The sequence below is a fragment of the Neoarthrinium moseri genome (genome assembly GCF_022829205.1).
Source record: "Neoarthrinium moseri strain CBS 164.80 chromosome Unknown scaffold6_Wmoseri_CBS_16480, whole genome shotgun sequence".
Lineage (NCBI taxonomy): Eukaryota > Fungi > Ascomycota > Sordariomycetes > Amphisphaeriales > Apiosporaceae > Neoarthrinium > Neoarthrinium moseri.
This window is the reverse complement of record NW_026055120.1, coordinates 61,017-75,305: the sequence shown is the minus strand read 5'-3', so window position 1 is coordinate 75,305 and position 14,289 is coordinate 61,017. Positions and strand designations below refer to the sequence as shown.

General features: G+C 58.0%; 3 protein-coding genes across 3 annotated transcripts; 1 reads left to right on the top strand and 2 right to left on the bottom strand.

Moving 5' to 3' along the window:
* Window positions 1-646: 646 nt before the first annotated feature.
* Window positions 647-2,180, bottom strand: JN550_002589 (uncharacterized protein; the record flags this gene model as incomplete). Its single annotated transcript, XM_049313902.1, has 4 exons — window positions 647-1,368; window positions 1,429-1,537; window positions 1,604-1,893; window positions 1,958-2,180. The coding sequence occupies 4 exons, from the start codon at window positions 2,178-2,180 to the stop codon at window positions 647-649; spliced, it is 1,344 nt and encodes a 447-aa protein (XP_049175114.1).
* A 1,132-nt stretch (window positions 2,181-3,312) lies between these two features.
* On the top strand, window positions 3,313-6,174 carry JN550_002588 (uncharacterized protein; the record flags this gene model as incomplete). The annotated part of the gene is made up of 2 exons (XM_049313899.1): window positions 3,313-3,470; window positions 3,546-6,174. 2 exons carry the CDS (start codon window positions 3,313-3,315, stop codon window positions 6,172-6,174), a joined length of 2,787 nt encoding a protein of 928 aa, XP_049175113.1.
* A 1,148-nt stretch (window positions 6,175-7,322) lies between these two features.
* JN550_002587 (uncharacterized protein) lies at window positions 7,323-11,016 on the bottom strand (the record flags this gene model as incomplete). The annotated part of the gene is made up of 2 exons (XM_049313898.1): window positions 7,323-8,063; window positions 8,122-11,016. The coding sequence occupies 2 exons, from the start codon at window positions 11,014-11,016 to the stop codon at window positions 7,323-7,325; spliced, it is 3,636 nt and encodes a 1,211-aa protein (XP_049175112.1).
* Window positions 11,017-14,289: the final 3,273 nt, after the last annotated feature.

The window sequence follows — 14,289 nt, the reverse complement described above, 5'->3', positions numbered from 1 at the left end:
GAAGCGCAGTTATGCCTCCCTAGATGCGCCGGTAATGCCATGCCAAACCAATGCGGGTGAGGCCGGGAGGCTTCCAAAAATCAATCCAAACTAGAAACAACACCATGCTCGCCGGGGCGCGTGACTGCCGGCAGTCTAACGAGGCAGGGCTGCTTGATATAGCGCTGCGGCCCTGCACCGAGAGACAACCGCATGCCGTCACCCTCAACAACAGTTATCCCATTACCGCAAAGTCTGCGATTCCTCCGTGGCGCGTCTTGCTCTTTACTATGATCATTGCTGGTAGCTTTGCAGCTCATGTATGAGAATACACTTGCCGCCACTTTGTGGCGACGAGGGCCGATCTGACGCCCAACTGATGTCGACTATGCAACGTCTCTCTGAGACATGACTCTTCTTTTGGGGCGATAGACGCCATGGTCTCTGCCCATAACCGATCCCATGAATCCTCTGGTGTGGCTTATAGTCGTGTCGTCCAGGACTGCTTCTGTAACTGACTGTCGTAAGTCTGGCTCTGCAGAAGCTTGGTTATGCCGAAACTTCTGGATAGCAATGTGACGCATTCTGTGACTGCATCGAATGTGCCCGCGGTTCGAGGGACCTTGTCCGCCTTGTCACAAGCTCGAGCCCGCTGGCAGAGAGTTGTTCATGCCGCTGCCAGACACGAGTCAAGGACGCTGTCAAGGTCTAGCAAGTCTGCAGGATCTGTGCCTTGCCAGCCCCATGGCTCGTCAATGTCCATGGGCTCCGATTCAAACTCTCCGTTCGTGATGGCATTTGTGCTGTCAATGCCGCCCACCATTTCCATGTCCTCAATGGCAACGGGCTCGTAACCATCAATGTAGGAATAGTCATCCCAGTGTTCCAGCTCGCCTTCCCTATAGCTGTACATGACGGACTTGGTGACGATGGGGATTGAACCCAAGCCACAGTCGCCCATCTCTAGAGCAAGCCGGAAGTCGGCCATGCCCAGGGGCGGTCTCTCGCTGGCCGCCTTTGCTTCGATGGGAAGCATGCCACTCTTGTCTTTGGAGAGCTCTCCACGCATTAGCGCTGCTTCTTCGCGTCTTAGTTGCCGGCGGTACTTCTTGGTCTGAATCCAGCCTGCGCCTGCGCCGAACCCAGCACTTCCCGAGTCACCTGGTCCGTTGCTTCGCGTCCTCGTGAAGACGGCCGACAATAGTTCCTTGATAAAGGTCTCGGTCGCAACGTTCATCAGCTGGGCGGCTTCAGGGGTGTGGCCGTTCACCAGGCCAGCTTCGTAGCAGAAAGGCAGCATTCTCCCTTCGATCATGGCCGTGTCCGGGAACTCTCCAGACTCGACAGCCAGTGGCAGCTGGTAACGCTTCTTGATTTCCAAGTCCCAATCTGTGCGGTGTCAACACGGCATCCCCAAGACAGCCCACCGCGCAGGCAAACAGCACTTACTCATCTTGTTCAGGCCTCCTGCGGCACTCGGAGGTACTTCGGCGGCTCGCAGAGGCTTGCCTCGGTGATGTTCGGAAAACATGCTGGCCATTGACTCGTACGGGTCGAACTGATGGGGCCGATGTTAGTCTGTGCTGGCGCTCGCGATTGGGGTGGCTCGCATGAGCAGACTCACGTCATTGTTGGCCAGCTCCTTGATGCGCCTTCGGTCTCGAGTCGGGAGCTGCATGACCTCTCCCTTCAGTCTCCTCTCGGCGGCATCGCCCGTAACAGGCTTTGCGCCGACGCCCGCGGTGGGCTTGTCGTTAGCAGAAACCCATGGTGCTAAGCCGGCATCTGGCATTTCCCTCGTCAGGTTGCCATAGATGGCGGCGAGGAGCTGGTTGTGGAGATGGTCCTTCTCGCCATTGGGGGAGGCGAGGATGGGATCGATGCGCTCCGAGTACTCGGCCTGGTTCAGGCGGCCTGGGCGGTCGGCGGTTAGCTTGGGACGGAAGAGAAGAAAGAGACGGAGGGCGGCAGCTCTCACCGAGAACGAATTGGGTGGTGGACTCTTTGTAGACGGCCCATTGTTCGCTGCCGATGGCGGACTTGAGGGCGGCATAAAGCGGCTCCAGGTCTATGCGGGCGGGTATTATCTGGGAGGTCTTGGGCTTCTGGGAGGCCGGGGCGGAGACGGTGATGGACTTCAATATCGGGGTCGAGAGGCTGACCGAGGGGCGGCTCAAGGCCGCGGGATCTATGTCGGGCATCTTGATGGATGGATGTGGGCGTGGACGTGGTCGATGGTGATGTCGTCGTCGTCTGAGGTCGGATTAGGTAAGATTCGACGATGCGGAGGCGGAGGCGGAGGCTGATGCGATGCGATGCGCGAGACTCGCCGACCGCGATGGCTGGAGGGCCGCCGGTCGCGTGCGGTCTGGAAGCGCCCCAACACTGCGCAGTGCGAGATGGCCTAGTGCAAACCCATGTAACAGATTCTTCGGGCCTCTGCGATCACATTTCCGGGGTTTTTACGATGGAAACACCCATGTGCGTGATGTTGGCTGATGGAGAGCGCCGAGGCCGTTGCGGTGGGTTTTGGCTGTGAACTGGCTGAAGATGTGGGATGTCGTTGAATTCCGTCTGCCAGTAGCCCAGGGGGGTCCACGGTGGACGACGGGACAGCTAGTTAGGGGACAGCGGCCCCCGGCCGGCGGAGAACCGCGCTTCGACCCCGTTCTGCCCTTGATCTTTTAGTTACCTACACCCACTAAGTTAGATAATCTTAGCCTTTGGACTGGCTGGTGTACGTGAGTAAGTTACACTTATCACTCGCTACCACTCGCTTCCGCTCACTACCAACGAGACTTGGACAAAGAAATCATCGTGTAGCCCTCGTCTTATTGGAAGATACGTAATTATTGCAAGATCGAGTGTCTTCAAGGTGCATATGTTGTAACATAACAGAACCGGCTCTTGTCTTGGGCACGTGCTTGCCTGGGAAGCGAGCAGCAAGGAGCCGGTCAAGCAACGTTCCATGTTGTCTATTATATGTTATGTAGTATAAACGCAATAAATAGCACTTTATAATGTAGATTTAGCTGATAGCACACAGCAATGAGAAACTACCCCCATGCATCTGTCGAGATGAGATGATGCTGTTGTTGCGCTGCACGTAAATAATCGAGTGACGGCATTGGACGGACGCCAAGGCTACCCCAGATCGCGGGTCGCGTCCCACCTTTCAGACCTCAGGTCGCGAGCAAACTCGACGTGCATCTGGAGAGTACAGACGCCAACTAACCGCGGCATATCGACACAGCACCTCGCTCTGCACGGAAGATACCCGCCTCGTCCGATTCTAGGCCACGTCCTACATGGAACTCCAATTTGTGATGCAAAATGGCCGCCCCTTCATCCCAAGATAAAGAGCGGCGCATCAACCTGAGCATCAACCGCCTGGTCTCCCACCTTGCCCCTCCACCCGACGCCCTGCCCGACGACGAGGCCCAAGCCCACCAGTTCTCGCTCTTCAGCCAGGCCAAGGCCGACCTTCTCGCGTACGTCCTGTTGATATGGAGACTCCATCTTGCCTCCCCTCCCCGCAGGCCCTGACACTGACACGCCGCTGTTAGCTCCCCATCGTCCCTCGATGCCTCCGATATCAACAATGCCGCCGATGCCATCAAGCGCAAGCTGCTCGCCAAGGACCCGGCCCAGGCCCTGCGCTTCTCCAACCTCTACTCGCGCCTTCTATCCTTGCCCGTTCTCAACCGGAAGTGGGCCATGCTCTTCTTTCTAAACGAGCTCTCAGACCTGCGGAATCCAGAAGACGACAGCGACCCCTCGCCAGCATACCCAGACTACGCGCCGGACGAGCGGCCGGCAAGGCAGGACCGGAGACGCCAACTCCATGGAGAGGACAGAGGGTCGACGCCAGGGTCGACAAGGAGTGCTCAAGAGCCCGCGAGACAAGCACATCCACAAAATGACATAATACCAGATGGACTAAGAAGGGGGGTGCCGCGAGGTAGAGGATTAAGGGAGGAAGAAGCCCCAGAGGAACAAGACCAAGACTCCGACCACCCGCCATCAGCGCCCTCGAGGCCCTTGTCATCAGTCGGCGACCACAGACGGCGAGCTACGGCTGAGAGGGTGCCCGTAAGCCCGTCTAAGCCGCGGGATGTCTCCATCAAATCCAAACAATTATCCGACAACTTCTCCAGTATCGACCCATCTGAGCCTGCCTTATTACGAGACCTACCATACACATTACAGGGACTCTCTTCTGCGAGCCTGCCATTTGGCAAGGAATACACTCTGAGGCTTCCACAGAGCCTCCCGACCCCTATAGTTTCAATCCTTAACACCCTGGCGGAGCCGTCACTGCTCTACCGCACCCTCGAGGACTTTGTCAAGACTCCGGCCAAGAGCTTACTGGATCAAAGCCTGCGTGCTGCCATTAGCAATGAGCTCCGCGCATACCTCACACTCGTCGCGACCCTGGAGGGCCAGATCCGGATGGCCCTTGCCACCATCAACGACAACGCCCCTCGAAGTGGGATCGGCAAGGCTGGCGTCACCCTGAAGCGCTGCGTTGTCTGGACGAGAGAGGCAACAATGGGTCTCAGACTCATGAGCCTGATAGCAGAAGAGTCCAAAAACAAAAAAGGTGGCCAGCTTATCTCCTTAATCCACTCCTTCTCGTCCATGCACGGCGACCCCATCGTGGGCGCCTTTGCCGAGAGACTCCTGACTCCTGTCACTCGCCCGTTCTACGACATATTGCGTCATTGGATATATGACGGTGAGCTATCAGACCCATACCAGGAGTTCTTCGTGCGGGAGCAGACGCCGGAGCAGATGCCCAAGGGCAAGTCGGGATCGACCAACGTCTGGGAGGACAAGTACCTCGTCGTACAGGACATGATCCCGTCCATCATCACGGCCGACTTCGCCGAGAAGGTCTTCCTGATCGGCAAGTCCCTCAACTTCATCCGCCACTCGTGCGGCGACGCCCACTGGGTCGAGTCGTACTCCAAGGAGTCCTCCAAGGAGCTGCGCTACGGCGACACGGCGACCCTGGAGGCCTGGATCGACGAGGCCTACAAGACGACCATGCGCCGCCTGCTGCACCTCATGACAGACAAGTTCCACCTCTTCGACCACCTGCGCGCGCTCAAGTCGTACATCCTGCTGGGCCAGGGCGACTTCATCGCGCTGCTCATGGAGTCGCTCGCCGCCAACCTCGACCGCCCCGCCGGCGCCCAGTACCGACACACGCTGACGGCGCAGCTGGAGCACGCGATCCGCGGGTCCAACGCCCAGTACGACAGCCCCGAGGTGCTGCGCCGGCTGGACGCGCGCATGCTGCAGCTTAGTCACGGCGACATCGGCTGGGACTGCTTCACGCTCGAGTACAAGATCGACGCGCCGTGCGACGTCGTCGTCTCGGACTGGGGCGCGCGCCAGTACCTCAAGGTCTTCAACTTCCTGTGGCGCGTCAAGCGCGTCGAGTTCGCCCTGTCGTCGGCCTGGCGCAAGGCGACGACGGGCTCGCGCGGCGTGCTGCAGACGCCCCGCCCCCAGGTCGCCGAGGCCTGGCGCACCACGCGCGGCGTCCTGGCCGAGATGGTCCACTTCGTCGGCCAGCTGCAGTACTACATCCTGTTCGAGGTCATCGAGTCGTCGTGGACCGAGCTGCAGGCCAAGCTGCGCGCCCCCGACGCCACCCTCGACGACGTCATCCGCGCCCACGCCGCCTACCTCAACGCCATCACCCACAAGGGCCTGCTGGGCGTGCGCCGCCGCCGCTTCGCCGGCGCCGACCGCGACGAGGACGAGAACAGCTACATGGTCCAGCTGGCCGACCTGCTGCGCAGCATGCTGGCCTACCGCGACTGCGTCGACGGCCTGTACTCGTGGTCCGTGTCCGACTTCACGCGGCGCCAGGAGCTCGACTTCCAGGCCACGTCGCGCAGCCGGGCCGGGCCGCCGCGCCCGGAGGAGGACGAGGACGAGGACCGGCAGCAGCCGCCGGGCGGGCCCGAGTCCGAGTTCCCCGTGCTCCGCGAGCGTCTGCGCCACCTGGGCGACCGCTTCCGCAACAAGCTGCAGGTGCTGCTCGGCGACCTGGCCTACCAGGCCGACGTGGACCTGCGGTTCCTGGGCGTGGCCATGAACTTCAACGACGTGTACCAGCCCATCCGCAAGAAGCCCAAGGGGACGCCGGCAGCGAGCACGACGAGCGGCGGCGGGAAGTGAGAGGACACCGGGGAAATGAATGGGAATGCTGTGTGTGGACTAAAGGCAGGATGGGCTTTGGGGTCACGGAGGAACAGCACGCTTCCGTAGACTACCGGACAAGCTGATCGATCATGCTGGAGTTGAGCGATGATTAATAGCACTTTATGAGGGAACAGTTATGGTTTATGTCAGAAGACCTCGCTAAACAAGCACAACGGGACTTTTTGGGAGATATGATTGATTACAGTGACTATATATATGTATATATATGTGCACTAAGTTGAGTGTGACAAAGGGAAAGTGTGAGAAGTTCATATCATATCGTCATTCATACGTCCAGCGATCGTAAAACGTAGACATGGGCCTCTTCTCTATCCGCCCTTTCCTGCGTGAAAGATGATGAATGGATCGCAATGGTATAGCCGCCAACGCCGCATTCATGATCTTTCCGAATGATCCTGTCCGGAGTCTGTCCTGTCCCTTTTTGTTTATGAGTCCGTCATGGTCCAAATACAAGGATGTCTAGGCTCTCGCCGTTTATATCTACATGTTGTTCCAAAGAGTGCCTGCTTCTTCCTTCAGGCTGGTCGGCTACCAAGTAAAACAAGTCCTTCACTGCTTCCTCCAAAAGTTCGAGGGATTTCTTGATGCAGGCTCGGCCAGCTGATATTTGCCGAAGCCTTGACACCAGATTCCCTTCCATTGTGGTCGTTATCGTGAAGTGGGTGGGGGTGGAATAGGGATAGGGTAGTTGAGAAGAGTTTGTGCGTGACTAATGCAACAGTCAAGCGCAATGATTAGTAGCCAAATTGGGCCACACATCTTTCTGTCTAGCGGTAGCCAGTTCGAGGAGGGAGAGCACTTGGTCGCCAAATCGAGGTACCGATAGTATGAGGTACCTCGAGGGAGTGCAAATAAGATTTGCCAATTCGTAGCCGAAATCCTGACGTGGTCCTGAGACAGTCAAGAACCGACATCTGTGAGTAGACGCCGACTGGAGCCTTGTAAAAAGGCATGCGTATCCAGCAGAACTGGGAGAGATGCCACCAAGGCATGTCATCGCAGCTTGATCGTAATATCCAGTCAACCAACAAGATCAAGCAACATGAGGTAGGCAGTGAGACGGCAGTGTCTAAAAGCTGCCTATCAAGGTATGCTGGGACCGTTTAGACATCCGTCATCTCTGTGTCAAGTGAGACCGGTTCGTATTCTTCATCTGCTGGGCCCCAGTTGCCCTCAAACACTGTCGCTCCTGCACGCTGGCGAGAAGCTACCCAATGCAGAGAGTCAAGCTCGAGGACTTTTGTGATGGAGGGTCGGCAGATAGGCTCGGCGGTCAGCATACATTTGACCACATTATCCAAAGAGCTTGGGTCTGTAGCTTCTCGCATGAAGGTCGGTGGCTCCAGCAACTCGTGCTTCCGGGCGAGGCCGAAGATGTCGCCCGACTGCCTTCTGCCTCGGAAAATGTTTGCGCGGCGCGGTTGTCGAGATAGTGTACCGTCTTCCGACATAACACCGACGCTGCGGTCGGTGTCTTCAATTGGCATGCCAGTGGCATCACGCAACACGGCGTTCGCATCCTGGGTAAGGGCTGGAACTTCGGAGAAATCACCAGTTCTAAGTGCAGTCCACGTGGCACCGTTGTCGGGCAGCTTGACGTTGGCTGCAATTTCTAGCATGATGAGGCCCAGAGAAAACACGTCAGCTGGCTTGTCAATCTCTCCGCGGAGAACTTCGTAGGCAAGATATTCGCGGTCGCCCTCAAAGTCGGGCCCCTTCTCGACGGGTAGTGCTGCTGCCATGCCAAAGTCACCGATTTTGAGAGTACCTTCAAAGTCGATGAGGATGTTGGAGGGCTTTAGATCAAGATGAACGAACCCAGCGTTGTGAATGTGTTGCAGGCCCTGTGATTTCTGTTAGTACAAAATTTTCTTCAAGCCTGCTACAGATTGGGAAGCTCACCTGACCAAGCTCCAGCATGATTTTCCAGATCCTGAAGTCATCAAGTCGACCCCGAAGACCAACGTCGGCAAGAAATACATCCAGGCTGCCCTCTTCGCAATATTCTGTCTGAATGTAGAGGTTGTTCTGCTCCTCCCAGTGGCTGATCAGCTGCAACACGTGGTCGCAGCCGCGCATAGCATCCAAGGCAGTGATCTCACGCAGCCTCATGGCTCGGTCTTGAGAACCTTTCAGCGGCAACTTCAGCTTCTTCACCGCGAAGATCTTGTCCGACGTAGGTGAAGGAGGGGTGCGGTGCGTAGGGGTACTGAAGAAGCTTGGTGGCTGGATCGCAGTAGGCTTGGCAACATCCACAACTCTGTAGACCTGAGAGAATTCGCCTTGACCGATGAAGTCAACCTTTCCAAATCGACTCAACAACGAAGCATCCACCTGATGGGCAGCCAAGCCATTCGTGGGCGTGATGGCACGGCGGTCCTGGAAAAGTGAGAAGGTGTCATGTCGAGCAGTGGGCGTTGCTGGCGGAAGGTTGGAGACCTTGCCACTGCTCGTAGGGAACAGGAAGCTCTCGTTGGGATTCGAGATCGAAAGTCGACTCGCGTCAGGGGCTACATCAAGAGTGTCATTGTCAAGAGGCGTCCTTGGGGATGCCTTGTCGCCAAATTCTAGTCTCTCCAGAGGACTCGCTGAAACAGGGTTATTCTTAGCAAACTCGAACTCTTTGTAGGATTTCTCAATGGAAGACATTGCCCTCGTCTTGAGCGGCGCGGGTATCGAGAAAGATCCCCGCTTGGCACGAGTTCGACGGAAGGACGGCAAGGAAATTGCAATGGGAGGAACGGGTCCCTTAACAACGGGTGTGTTGGAGTCCGGAGGGCTACCGCTTGGTACAACGGCCACTCCAACTTGCCCATCGTCGCAGGGCCCTGGGTGAGGGCTATACTTACAGCTCGGAGCTGCGTCTTGCTGCCAGGAACCCTTGCCAAGGGCTGAGACGGGAGCAATAATGTGGCGATTGGCTGTTGGACTGTCGTTGGTCAAGAGGTCCAGGTTGCTCGGGGTCTGAGAGAGAAGCTGTTGCTTGGTAGGTGTAGGCGGTACGTCGACGTCAGAAGTCATCTGGCTATCTCCGTTCAAGTCAATTGGGCTTCTGCCATCATCACTGTACAGGCTGAGAAGGCTGCCCTTTCGAGCATGCTTCCCGCCGAAGGACGAGAACAGACCAGGTCTGCCACTCTGGTTACCGAAGGTGTTCGGGGCCTGAGATGGTTCGCCCATGGCGTTGAACGGGGTGGACGGTGCGCCGAAGGTGTGGCGGATGTTGCGTCCACCTCTCGGCTTGATGTTGCTCGCCGGGATGGGTGGGTAGGTCGCAAAGATATTTGCCTGCCTCTTGCACGGCGTATCAGGAACAGCTGCGGTCCCACGAGGGCCAACAGGCTCCAGCTCGGGATTGCGGTTCATCTTGGACACCAAGCCAGTTGATGCGAATGCACCAAAGAAAGGCTTCGCAGCCTTGTAGTCAGGCGTAGACACGCTGCCAGAGATCGGCGCATCATCTTCAGCCGTTGGTCGCAAGGCACCTGGAGGCAAACTCTTGGACCAGTTCATAGGTGCCCGAGGCTTTTCGCTAATGACGGGGAAATGGGTGGGCGACTCGTCGGGGATACTGGAATTTGACGACGATGTTGTAATCGTCCGCGACAACGGATGAGGCTGGTGCGCCGGGCGGGGCTGCAGACCCATTGCATGCGACGATGGGTTGGGAAGCGGGGCGGGAATATTGAACGGGCTTTCGCGCTGAGGCGGCGGCATGTAGTGGTCCAGCGAAAGTCGCGGACGTTGCTCCTTGACCGGAGTCGTCACTGGAGACCCCTCGCTGTTGGCAAGATGCGACAGGTGCTCCGCCGCGTGTCGTCTTCCCCAAGACCGCTGTTTGCGTTGCTGCAGGGTTGAATGGCGTAGGGAGCCTGATCGTCGCGGCATGCCCGATGGAGTGGTAGAAATGGGTGAGTCGGATGGGTTCTTGTTACCAGAACCTGTCCAACCATACTCTCGGCTGGACTCGTCGTTGATATCATTGCTGGGCGAGGTTGGGCCGTGGTCAAAGATGGAGAAGTTCTCTGCAAAACTCGAAGGCCCGTAGCTCCTACGCTTGGCCTTCGGACTGCCAAAAGTCGACTGGTCCAGGTTCAAGGTCGCATCACTGCGCTTCAGTGGGCTGGCGGTGGCACTCGGTGTACTGCTCTCGCCGAAGCGCGATATGGCCTGTAACGATGCGCCTGACATGTCCAAGTGCATACTGTGGCGGGACTTTGTCTTCTCGAAACTTCTGCGCGGCGCCGGACTGCGGGCTCGGAAAATGTTGGAGTTCTCTTGGCCGGGCACGATGTCAAACTCGGTTGGGCAGGGAGTCGAGTTGCCAGCCGAGGGCGAAGCAACACTCAAAGCGCGCTTCGAGGGGCTCTTTGGTGAAGTTCGGTTGCGCGTAGCAGATCTGGGTGCAAAGGCAGGCGAGCTGCCACCGGCGGATTTCGAGGCGGATTTGGCGGAGCGCAAAGACAACTTGGCACTAGGGCGGAAAGGTGTTGCGAGGGGCGTTTGCGCGAGGAGTGATTGTGTGGTAGGCGCGTTGTTCTGCGAGTTGAAGGCGCCAAACTGCTGAGAGGCCATGCGTCGCAGTGAGGGCGAGGCGGGCGAAGGTGAGTTTGGTGAGTTTGCGGAGCTTGCGGAAGCATCTGACCCCATGGACGCGGTTCGGGCGAGGTGAAATTTCGACGGCGACCGCGATATCGATCGCCTCAACGACCGCACAGCGGCCTGAACGTCGATGTGATTGGGGTGGGTAGGGCTGGGCAGGGTGAGGGTGCCGCCACCACTGTTGCTGAATGACATGGTGAAGAGATGGAGTGCGCCGTGAGGACGCGACGCGGGGAGTAACAAAGGCCTTTCTGTCGAAGCGATCTGGGGACTGCCTGGGTTGTTGGAGCGCAGCACAGAAATTCCTAGACCAGAGAGCGCAGGTCGAGGGACGATGTGTGACGCGAGGAAACGGGCGCAAGGCAAATTAATCAGGTCGAGTCGCCGACATCAGCGCCAAAACAATACGTCGAAAGCAGGCGTTCGCAGACAGCGGCGGGGTGAGAGCGAGCGGGTGTGTGTATGTTGACTCTCGACAATGCGATTGATAGATAGCTGCTGGCTGGAATGAAATGAGACTGGAATGAGGCCGGGTGGGAAGGAGGCTCTAGCTCGGGAGTGGTGTCTCAGATGGATGGGTGTGGGAGTGAGCTGATCTACCTTAGCCACGAGGAAGAGACATCGACATCATACGCGCACGTACAGCCCAGGTCGGTGGTGTCAGAGGCGCGGATAACAGACAAGAGGGACAGACAGACAACACGCGCCAACCAGTTCCCCAGGACCCCTAAAAAGCGAGCGCGGAAAGTCGTCGCCAACGTCGGGCACTTGGGCACTTGATCAGCAACGCATTCGACTGGAAAATACTTGGAGGTGGCGAGTTGAGGGAAACTAGGAAGAAAAGAAGGGGACCAAGGACCAAGGACCAACACCAACGAGCGAGACACGACCGACTGGGGGGGGAGATGGTGGGCGTGTCTGTCTGTGTATGTGGACAGTGTGGTAGACTTGGGCGCGGGCACATGGGCAAGACCTGTGGACTGGACTGGCAAGACTGGGGGGGAGACTGGGACTGGGCTGGGACGAGCCAAGCAGATACCAGCGGCTTCCCGGCTACAGGGGGGGTTTCTTCCCATGGACTTGGCTTTTTGGCTGGCTTCTACGGGCTGCCCTGGCTGCTACCAGGTCGCGGAGGGCAAAAACGGGGTACGTGGCAGGTGCTGTGGACCGCCCGTGGCCATCGTTGGTGGTGGAAGGCGGCGACGGCTCACTGATCAGCGGCGCCCATCGTGGGCTGCGCGGGCAGATGGGCAGGCTGGCAGGTGGGCGGGCAGTCAGAACCCAGATGCGCACACTCTAAAGTAAACAATGGAAAGCGCGTCAGACGCGTCGGGCCAGGATCAGGGGACAAGCAGGAGGCGCCAGCCGAGCGGAAAAGCGGGTCGCCACATTTTGGGCAGGGGTGGGGCTGCATGGGCATCATGGGCCTGGGCCAAATGGCTTTCCACGCAACCATCTGCCACCGGGACGGGCTGCGGTGCGTGTGGCAAAAATGAGATGACATCTGTATGTCTCTCTCCCGGATTGACTCTCCCCCCTTCTCCCCAGCGCAGAGGCGGCGCCCAGCGCCCAACTATCGTGCCCTATTTCGCATCGGCGAGCAAATCGAGCGTAGAGCAGGCAGCGCAGCACCAAAGGCGAGCGATATTGGCTGCCTGCCCGTCCTCTGGCCCGCCCAGGTTGTCAATGGATGACTCAATGGTCTTGTTTAGCCTCTGCTGCATGTCCCGCCGTGGGATGGGCGCACGCGTGGGTTGACAGACCTGACAGGCACCACCGGCTGATCTTCAGGACTGTCTGCTCCTCGACCAAAATTGGCCACACCTCGTTAAATTATTGTTTACATTGTAGCGCGATGATGGCATTGTGCAGCGCCGGTGATGGCCTCCATTGTTCGGCCCTCTGCTGCTGGCGCCGTGGAATGCGCCCAAATGTCTGCTTGTAGCTGTCGCATCACAGAGTTCCAGATTCCCACATTCACCCGTCGCGCTTCCATGGTGGCGGGCACCCTGTTCCCCTCACTGTACCTATCGCGAACCTATCGATACTCGATAGCGCATGGAGCCCGTACCCATCTGCCTCCATCGGCCTGCGTCCCCGTTGGGAGCGGTGTACCGTGTGGCCCTTGACCGCCTGGGGACGCCCCAGGGCTCGATGGCTCGCGCCGTTGCACGCCCTTGACGTCTGCTCTCCTCCCCGGCTCCTGTTCCTAAGTCCTGGGTGGCAGGGTGCGAGGTCAGCCTCCCACAGGACGGTGCTCTTGGTGCTCATCTCTTCTACTCTCCTGCACATGCCGCTCACTCGATCACGCCGTCATGCGTCAGCATTCTATTCCTCTGATCGGTCGCCTAACTACCGTAGTGGGCTCTCAGGATCGGGCCATGTCGTCAGACCAGGGGACAAGTCGGGGTTGGCGCAGTAAGAATACTCGCACGCTTACTGTTGAGTGCCTCTGCGCCGTCCTTGGGACGCTATTTTCGTGTTATTTACTTTCTTGCCCGAAATAGTAATTCTGCGCCTCATCCACCACGCGCCGCGCCACCGGCTCGCGGCCCCGTACCTGCTAATGGCAGGCTTCTTGAACGCCACGACTTTAGGCCCAACATGCAGAGGTGATCGGCTGATCTACAGGACAGGACGCGCCCGCCGTCATGACTTGACCACCCACCGCTCTGCTTGACCGCAAAGCATCAATAGCTCAGCGAGACGGTCTGCTGGGCCTACCTGGCCTGCCAGTGCAGCGATCCTGAAGCCCGTCGCATTTGTTCCAAGGGGTCCTCGAGGCGCAACAAGAATCGTCGCGCCATTGCGAACAAACCCTAGGGTTCGAAGCATCCTCAACGGGGACCCGCAGAGTCGACTCCACGTTGGGGGAAGCGCGTCGCTCCATCGGGCTTGTGAACTCTGTTTTGGAGATCTCGTGAGATCAGCATATTGCACAATGGCATTCAATAATTAAAACAATAAGATGCCGATGCCGTCGATACGACGTCTAATCAAAGTCTTCATTACTGCTCCCACGATCGGAAGTTATGAATTCATGCGCGACTCGGAGGACGGGGGTCCCATCTTCAGGCCCATCTCGCTTGTGTCCGTACATGTCTCCACCCGAGGCAAGAATAAACAAAGCTTGGGCCAGTTCGCGACAATGCCAGTCTGTGCCCCGATTGAGTTCTCCAGTCCATCTTGATCTTGCCGTTGGCGTGTGCTGAAGGGAGTGCGATATCGTATCCATTCGGATTTTCCGGTCTACTGTACACTAATAAACGAGAAACCACTACGGCGCAGGCCGACGGAGAAAAACACCCCTTGGGAATTTTATGTACGGGACTGCAGCCTGCGGCCCGCGCGAATCAGACACTCCAGGTTTGAGCCTCTTCGATGTTCTCGAAGCCTGTGAAACAGCCTTCCCGCATGCCGCCAAGCAACGAAAGCCAAAGCGCACTGCAACTTGGTGCAGGCGATCCA